This window comes from Oncorhynchus clarkii, chromosome 32 (assembly GCF_045791955.1).
Source record: "Oncorhynchus clarkii lewisi isolate Uvic-CL-2024 chromosome 32, UVic_Ocla_1.0, whole genome shotgun sequence".
Lineage (NCBI taxonomy): Eukaryota > Metazoa > Chordata > Actinopteri > Salmoniformes > Salmonidae > Oncorhynchus > Oncorhynchus clarkii.
In genome coordinates this window covers 20,320,534-20,329,473 of record NC_092178.1, presented here as the reverse complement: position 1 = coordinate 20,329,473, position 8,940 = coordinate 20,320,534, and the positions used below count along the sequence as shown (strand labels likewise).

The window sequence follows — 8,940 nt, the reverse complement described above, 5'->3', positions numbered from 1 at the left end:
TTTTTTTTTTTGTTTTGAAAATAAATTGCTAGCTTGGTAAACTATATTTTCAGAGTAGCTTCCCAAACACTGTCACTAACATTGATTGATAAGAGGCTGATGGGGGTAAAAACTTAAGCAATTAACTACCATAAGGCTTCACTTTTGTGTTGTCACTCATTCAGACTTGATTAAGGTTCCTTACCAACTCACTCAGCAGAGTAAATACTCTGCGGTCACGAGAAACTGCTGGGTTCCTGAAAAAAGCCCTGGCAAGCAAGATATTATTTTCCTTTTTTTTTTCTCCTCCATTTTCCACCAGTTTAAACTGGAGGTCTGGGGTTGATTAAAGAGTTACGTTGTGGCTCCATCCCTCCACTACCCATTAGGCATGAAAATGCATGAGCACATGCGTACAAAGTTTCATCTCACATGTAACTGACTTAACTATTTCAACCTATTTATCTTGTTAGTGTTGTTCACCCTGTACTGTTAAAAGGCTTATAAGATGCTCAGAGGTCCTATGTTTCAATTATGTACAACATTTGGGGGGGTTCAATTATGTAATGGAATAATGGAACATTGTTTTTGGGTGATAGCAACCACCTGAGCTGATCATTCCCAACAGCATGCAGTGGGTCTACCTTAAAGACTACAATGCATAGACCATACAGACACATGTATACACAGTTCAAGTCAGGTCACCAATGTAGAGACAGTCACTGGTACCAAAGTAATGTAACACTGACTCCAGGTATTTTATATAATAATAAATACCATACAGCAATCTAGGTGTGCGTTACATTACATTTGTGGTTAGGTCGGTGGTCTTGAACCTCTGATATTTATAATTCTATTAACAGTCATAGACATCATCATACTCTGCTTCTCTGATTATTTTCCTTAGTAGATCAATAGTGCCATCTACTGCCCACTGTAATACAGCGGCAGTGCCATGATGAGCCAAGACTAGGGTTGCACAATTCTAGGAACTGGCAATAAATTCCCTGGTTTTCCCAGAATGAGGAGGGAGCAGGAAAGCTCCAACCAGGATTTCTGGAAACCAGGGAATGTATTGAAAGTTCCCGGAAGTTTGCAACCCTAGCCAAGAAACACACGTCTAGCCTCGAAACACTCATCTAGCCTCAATTTAGGCAAGTGACTTGTTTCAACCTCGGAAGCATTTTTTGTTTTGTTCAAGACAATACATTTACTGTATAGGATCCAAAATGGTAGGGAGACTGGATGTTCAGAACAGTACAGTTTTGAGTGACAATATTCAAATGAAAAAATATCTTTAATGCTTCACACAATTTCAGATAAAATAGTGGGAGACACTCAAATTTCCCTTCTAATTCAAGTGCTTTAAATGCTTAATTACATTCAATAAAAAAAACATTTATAACCTTATAGCATCTGACAACATATTCGATATGATTCACCTCCCTTTGCACCCAAAAGCAGAACAAAGACCAATGCAAACATTATCTCGCAATGGAATCATACCAATTGGTTGTCAAATGAGTAACACACACTTTCATCATAAAGGTTATTTCCCGAATGGCACCCTATCCCCTTTATAGTGCACTACTTTTAACCGGGCCCTGGTAAAACAAATAGTATACTATACAGGGAATAGTGTGCCGCTTTGGAGGCATGCTAAGAGTCAGTCACTACAGCACCCTAGAACCAATAAGACTAACATCCTGTACTACTCCATTTGAAACGCTGGTAATTTATTAATTTATTATAACTTGCACAGTTGGGGTCTAGGGAGACCTCAAGCATTCCCTTTATAGTGCAGTACTTTAGACCAGGGCCCATACGGAAACCCATAGGGCTCTGGTCAAAAGTAGTTGCCTGACATCCTGAATTGAATTCCGCTGCTCTATCGATCACTCCATACAATAAATGCTAGTGGATGTGGCCAGAGTGATGAGGATGGGTAGTCAGACTACAAAAGTATTGCACTATGTAGGGACGCAGTCTGAATGATTACCTCTACATACCACAAGGGTTGTTGGTACTCACTACTAAAAACATACTGTAAGTACTGTACTGACCTTTCAGATAGCTTTCCATATCAGAGAGAGAAATACCTTTACACACACACACACACACACACGTCATAATTGTGTAATTGAAAGATTAAATTAATTAATACATTATGTAAAAAAAATGTTGGACCCAGGTATTTGTAACACAGAGACCTTTCAGCAAACATTCACACATTTTGTCATTAGTATAGTTCAATATATATGTTTTTATGCAGCACAGGGCACTGACTGGCCCAACAGTAAACTCATTTTATAGTGAATTTGGCTACAAGTTGAAACTGACAACTGCATGAGAGTAGTAGGTACAGTATCATAGTTTACAACCACAAGTACTTTTCGAGGTGGTTTTCTTCCCAGATGGGGGAATGTTATCTTTGAGGAACAAGGCCTAGTTTTTAGCTAGGCTCCAAAACAATCAAATCAACTAAGTTGAAATACATATAGCAATAGTCCCAGATCTATAGTTGTACGCTTACAAATAGACTCCTTTGCACCGTAGTAACCAATGTCCAGTGCGATAACACTAACATGTACACTACCAATCAAAAGTTTGGTGTCACTAAGGAATGTCCTTGTTTTTGAAAGAAAACCATTAAAATAACATAAAATTGATCAGAAATACAGTGTAGACATTGTTAATGTTGTAAAAGACTATTGTATCTGGAAACGGCTGATTTTTTAAAATGGAATATCTACATAGGCGTACAGAGGCCCATTATCAGAAACCATCACTCTTGTGTTCCAAGGGCACATTGTGTTAGCTAATCCAAGTATATCATTTTAAAAGGCTAATTGATCATTAGAAAACCCTTTTGCAATTATGTTAGCACAGCTGAAAACTGTTGTTCTGGTTAAAGATGCAATAAAACTGTCCTTCTTTAGACTAATTGAGTACCTGGAGCATCAGCATTTTGGGTTCGATTACAGGCTCAGAATGGCCAGAAACCAAGAACTTTCTTCTGAAACTCGTCAGTCTATTCTTGTTCTGAGAAATGAAGGCTATTCCATGCGAGAAATCACCAAGAAACTGAAGATCTCGTACAACGCTGTGTATTACTCCCTTCACAGAACAGAACTGGCTCGAACCAGAATAGAACTAGGAGCAGGAAGCCCCGGTTCACAACTGAGCAAGAGTACAAGTACATTAAAGTGTCTAGTTTGAGAAACGGACACCTCACAAGTCCTCAACTGGCAGCTTCATTAAATAGTACCCGCAAAACACCAGTCTCAATGTCAACAGTGAAGAGGCGACGCTGGCCTTCTAGGCAGAGTTCCTTAGCTAACACAACGTGCCATTGGAAAACAGGAGTGATGGTTTCTGATAATGGGCCTCTGTACACCTATGTAGATATTCCATTTTTTAAATAATCAGCCGTTTCCAGATACAATAGTCTTTTACAACATTAACAATGTCTACACTGTATTTCTGATCCATTTTATGTTATTTTAAATGGCCAAAAAAAACGTGTTTTTCTTTCAAAAACAAGGAAGTGTCAATTTCTAAGTGACCCCAAACTTTTGAATGGTAGTGATATTTACAGTTTCAATGCAGGCTTCCTAATTAATTTGTTTTCCAACATTGCTTCCTGTTGAACCTTGCCTGAAATAAGAGCGGGAAAACACAGATAGTGCCCTGTTTAAATGACTTGTGCTGAGGAAGACCACAATGACGACATTGTCATCTTGATACTCGTAAAACTGTTTGTAGCAAAAATAATCATTATCGTTAAATAAGTGATTAGACGCAACCAAAAACATTGAGGTGCTTAAAATAGATGTGCTTGCTGGCTTCAACTCTGTTCAGTGTTTAATCCATTGCAGTGTTTTTTTTACCCTTTCCAATCCTTGCACAGAACAGCATCCCCCCCATCCCAAGTGTTATTTTTCAAGGTTTTTCCTGCTTTTCCCTGTCTCACCTTTGATGGTCCATAGCCTTCCAAGTAAAATAGACAGTTACTACTTGTCCATTCTCAGTGGCTAAGGCATTCCAAAACTCTTTGCTTTTCTTACATTCCTCTAAACAGCACTTCCGTTTAATACACCAATTTTTACGCTGGACAAGCTGTTGTTGGACGAACTTGGCTGTAGTCTGCCTGTCCTCTGTGTCAAGGACCCCACTTCAAACACCTCCTGGATGGCTTTGCGGAAACAATGGAAGTTATAGTCTATTAAACCTGAAAGAAAACAGAAAATAAATCACGCTATATGAATTTATTTCAAAACGAATTGGGCCAGTATCTTCCAGCACTACAAATGAGAGAAGCATGGAGGTGCAGCGTGTTAAACTTCTTCTAAAGGCTATATGCATGTCAGTCAAATCAACAATAGGCTGCTAACATAAATGGTTAAATCCTATAAATGGTGCCAGACTTTTGTCTTACCTTTCTTTTCAAAGCTCTCCTCTCTAAGGATGCAAACAAGGGCTAGGAACTTGGTGACCTCTTTCAGGTAGAGTATGGTGGTATTGTTGAGCTTAATGATGGCCAAAGACTCTTTATCATATGCACTGCCATTTCCATCTTCCCTCAGGCTGCAATGGAAGAACACAAAGCTATTCACTTTTTACAATCCCAAAATAAACTCAAAGCTCTCCACAATAGCGTTTCACAATCACAGCAATCTACGATTGCTTGTCAACCTTTACAATCACAAAAGCATCCTTACCACATGCTTCAACCGAATACAGTGCCAGAGTGATGCGTATTCACTGCACTGTTCATCTCAAACGATTTTCACATAAATCCCAAGCATGTACAATGTAATTGATTGAAGAGACAGTTAAATAGGATGTCCAATACACACATTTTTAAATGGCATGACAGGGATCATCAACTAGATTCAGACGAGAGGTGATTGTTTTCTTGAGCAGATGGTCGGGGGCCGGAACATAATTACAAATTATTTGTAGACTGCAAATTGACGACAAGAAGCCCAAACACATAATAGTTGACTAAAACATAATAATTTGAAACCTTTCTTACATTTGTCTACGATCACGTGTCTCTCTATTATGCGTGGTTTAACAGATTTCCAAAGTTAAAATCACTTGGAGCTGATTTACTGGTGTTTTTGTAGTCTTATGTCCAACAATGATTTATTATTAGTATTTATTTTGGGGTTTTTTTTTGCTTGTAAAACTTGGGAGGCCAAATAAAACCACCTGCGGGACAAATTCGGCCTGCCAGTTGGGGAACCCTGGCATATGATTCTCTCTCACCCATAGATACAAGAGACGTCAATGACAACATCGATCATGTCACAACAAAGCTCGTATGACTGCATGTCCACAGGGGAGCTGTCGGTGGCGATGTAAATCTTACTGACCACGTCAAACAGGAAGGCTTTCTCAATCCCAGAATTCTGTCCAAAAATAAAAACACAGGGGCAATTTTGACATAAGAAACATTATCGAAAGGACTAAAACATTGCAAAAAAGAAGTGTAGAAGTACAGAAAAACAAGCATCAGTTCAAATCAGCTTATTGGTCAAAATAATACGTACTGATATGAAAATGTTCACAAGGTTTTCCAATGTTGGTAGCTGAGGAATGAGCTTCTGGACAACTTTACTGAAAGCCTCAAATATAGAGTGGTCATAGATGCTGGTCAAATAAAAGCTGAAACATAGAAAGAGAGGAGAAAGAGAGAATTGAGATCGCAGTTATATTTCCTGTGTTTCTAACAGTTCCTCTCCCAACATGTTAGATCAAAAACAAGCTGATCCCTCTGAGTAACATTCAGCCACATACCTAACCTACCACCAGTTAAGGACAAAACAGACTGCGCCGACAAATGGTTAAAAGCAAGTGTGTGGCCTTCATATCTCCTCTGACCACAGAATTTCAGCTGACATTTACTACTGTTCATTTCCCTAAGATTCTTCATGTTGAATAGCCACAGTTGGTCCAGACCCAGCAGGTGATCTACTGCGCACGGCCGACGTTCATTATGTTGTGTCTTGTCCTTGATACTAAAGGCCGTTACACACGTCATGCAAACAGAACGACGGAGCGCTGTATATAGTCCGTTCCAAATTTTGATCCACACAAAAGTACATAGAACTACATGTGAAAATGACACGTCGTTGCTGTGTTTGCATAGTTTGAGTGAAGTGTGTAGGGCCCTTAACCTGAGATGAAGCTTCTCCAGGCTGGCATCTGCCAGGTCATCGTTGGCTCTCTGATGGACATCTCTTTGGGTTTCTATCTTGTGGTCATCTGACAGGCCATCAACCTTATGGATAAACACCTCAAAGTTGATCTCTGGGTTGACCCTGTAGGCTCTGGACACTGTGAGATGTAGCCTCCCCAAGGCTTCAACATAATCATCCTGATGAAACCAATAGAGAACAAAGGCATAAGTAGAGCAGACACAATGCATCAGCCTATTTTTTTTAAATAAATAAAGATCAGTGGAACTGTAGGCTGTACAGTCAGTCTCCCAGGACTGCTGTAGAAAAGAAGAGCCTTCTCAATGTTTGCCATGGGTAGTGGGCAATTGCATGGTTACAGAATTATGCTTAGACTCATTTTTTCACTTTCAAATGTATACCTAACAAAAAAACATTGATTTTAGAGTTAAACAAACCATACATCTCTATGCACAAGGACTACTTTTAACAATTTCCACTGAACATTTTACAAAAAAACATTAACAGGAAGAACTGTGCAGATAAAAAGTTCAGTAACAGAATAAAACTGAGGGAGATTTTACCATTATTCTGTTACCAAACTGTGCATCTGCAGTTTTCTAAGTAGTCATTAGAGTTGTATGGTTTGTTCATCTTTGAAATCAATGGTTTTTGTTTGGCATACATTTTAAAGCATAATTAAAGTGTGTTACCTTGGAATTTCCCTAGTACAATGTCTAACATTCCTCTAGTATTCTCACCTGAGCATCAATGACAAATATCAAAGCCCCCGTGCCCCTGAAGATCATCTCATAGTCAAAGGTAGGGTCAAAGAAGTCCACCTGACCAGGGAAGTCCCAGATTTGAAAATTGACGAAAGAGCTGCTGGAGATGTCATCCTTGTAGATTTTGTTGGTGCTCTCCAAAAACAGCGTCTCGTTGGGCGACATCTTGTGGAATACAACCTGGATATTGCACAATAGATGATTAAATTAGACAAATACAATCAGTGTACATTACTACTTGACTAACTAGCTAGGTAATCAACAACTTGAGTAGTGTACTATGCATAAACACTATGGTGCATACACATTATAAACATTGTAGTGATGCACAGAAGAACTGACCAGCAGCAACTTATTGGAGAACTAAATTAACAGAAGTATGGCAACACACCTTTTGAATAGATGACTTTCCACTTCTCCGCAATCCCATCAGCAGGATCCTTGGTTTACTGTCACCTGACGTCGTGCTCTCCTCCTCGATATCTGGTTCCTCTACTCCGTAGCCAAAATCCTTTGGGAAAGAGTCCACAACACCATAATTCCGAGCCAATGCAGGCTCCTCGTACTGAATCGACATTTTACCTCAACTCTACCAAACAAATCAACGTTAGCGATTGTTAAATCTACTGGTCAAATCCAACCCTGTTTGGAGATAGCTAGGCTAGTTAGTGCTAACGCTAACTTCTCAGATAACTTGCTAGCTACTGGTTTTGCTTGGTTGTTCACAACCTAGTCGTGATTTGAAAATAGACGATAGGTAGTGCTGTTATAGGGTGTATTCACTACGAACTAAATACCAGCATTTTAGTATCAAACAACATTATTGTATATTATACTTCCGCTACCCAACACCCCCGGGTTTAGCTTATCAACTTGCCAATTTTGTCTCACTTCCGCCATAACCTGTATTTCCCGCCCCCTTAATCTCATTGGTTCTCCCGCCTAAAACGTTAATCATAGCCCAAAACGTGTACATCTACGCACAGCAGTGTTAGAACATTGGCCCGTTGTCTTTCCTACTTCTCGAATTTTCAGCGCAGCTCAAGCAATTTCTCCAACCGTCAACACATTCAGATGAATAGAGTACGCGTACCGGGACACGCGTTGGTTGGGAATTTTGTTTGTTGGGGGGGCCAAGGGCTGTTATTTTCACGAAGCAATACTGAGTGCCTGGATACAGCCCTTTGCCGTGGTATATTGGCCATATACCACAAACCCCAGAGGTGGTGCCTTATTACTATTATAAATGGGTTACCAACGTAATTAGAGCAGTACAAATGAATGTTTTGTCATACACGTGGTATGTGGTCTGATATAAACCAATCAGGGCTTGAACCACCCAGTTTATAATTTTGTTTATACAAGGGGTGGGTCTAATCCTGAATGCTGATTGGTTAAAAGCCAATTCCAGCCGGTGTCTATTTCACAAATTACCACCAGCTAAATCTATGACATTAAAATGCCTATTTACTCCACTGACTGCTCAATCTACTGTCTCATCAGCCCAGCTATTTATTTTTAATTAACTAGCCAAGTCAGTTAAGAACAAATTATTATTTACAATGATTGCCTACCAGGGAACTGCCTTGTTCAGAGGCAGAATGACAGAGTTTTACCTTGTCAGCTCAGGGATTCAATCCAGCAACCTTTTGGTTACCTGCCCAAAGCTCTAACCACTAGGCTACCTGCCTTGATCACCACAATAAAAAGCATATTATATCATATTTCTTTTAGACTAACATTTCATTTTCAACAGAGGAGATTTGAATAAAACCTTGCTGTCAGGACACTGTTGTTCAGAGGAGCAAGAACGTTGCCAGCCAGTATGGCAATCCAACAATTAGAACTATCGAAGTTATTGGAAACTCAATAGTAGACTGTTGGAAGATGCTAATTTCAAGATCGTTGCCTAAGATATTATACAACAAAATTTGAGGAAAGCCCAACCATTTAAGTCTTATGGGAAATATTGGGAATTAATGAAGTATGAA

The 8,940-nt window shown here is 39.4% G+C and overlaps 1 protein-coding gene across 1 annotated transcript; it reads right to left on the bottom strand.

Annotated features, from left to right (window-relative positions):
- Nucleotides 1-1,257: 1,257 nt before the first annotated feature.
- LOC139392235 (ras-related GTP-binding protein C-like) lies at nt 1,258-7,849 on the bottom strand. Its single transcript, XM_071140074.1, has 7 exons — nt 7,341-7,849; nt 6,926-7,129; nt 6,165-6,364; nt 5,538-5,652; nt 5,254-5,396; nt 4,418-4,566; nt 1,258-4,210 (listed from the first exon to the last, which is right to left on the bottom strand). The coding sequence occupies exons 1-7, from the start codon at nt 7,524-7,526 to the stop codon at nt 4,053-4,055; spliced, it is 1,155 nt and encodes a 384-aa protein (XP_070996175.1). The 5' UTR covers nt 7,527-7,849; the 3' UTR covers nt 1,258-4,052.
- Nucleotides 7,850-8,940: the final 1,091 nt, after the last annotated feature.

Excerpts from the sequence above, each read along its gene's own strand:
- LOC139392235 (XM_071140074.1), bottom strand. The coding sequence starts at position 7,526 with ATGTCGATTCAGTACGAGGAGCCTGCATTGGCTCGGAATTATGGTGTT. Across the intron at positions 7,130-7,340 it reads GAAAGTCATCTATTCAAAAG|GTTGTATTCCACAAGATGTC; the intron begins GTGTGTTGCCAT and ends TGCAATATCCAG. Across the intron at positions 5,653-6,164 it reads CTGGAGAAGCTTCATCTCAG|CTTTTATTTGACCAGCATCT; the intron begins GTTAAGGGCCCT and ends TCTATGTTTCAG.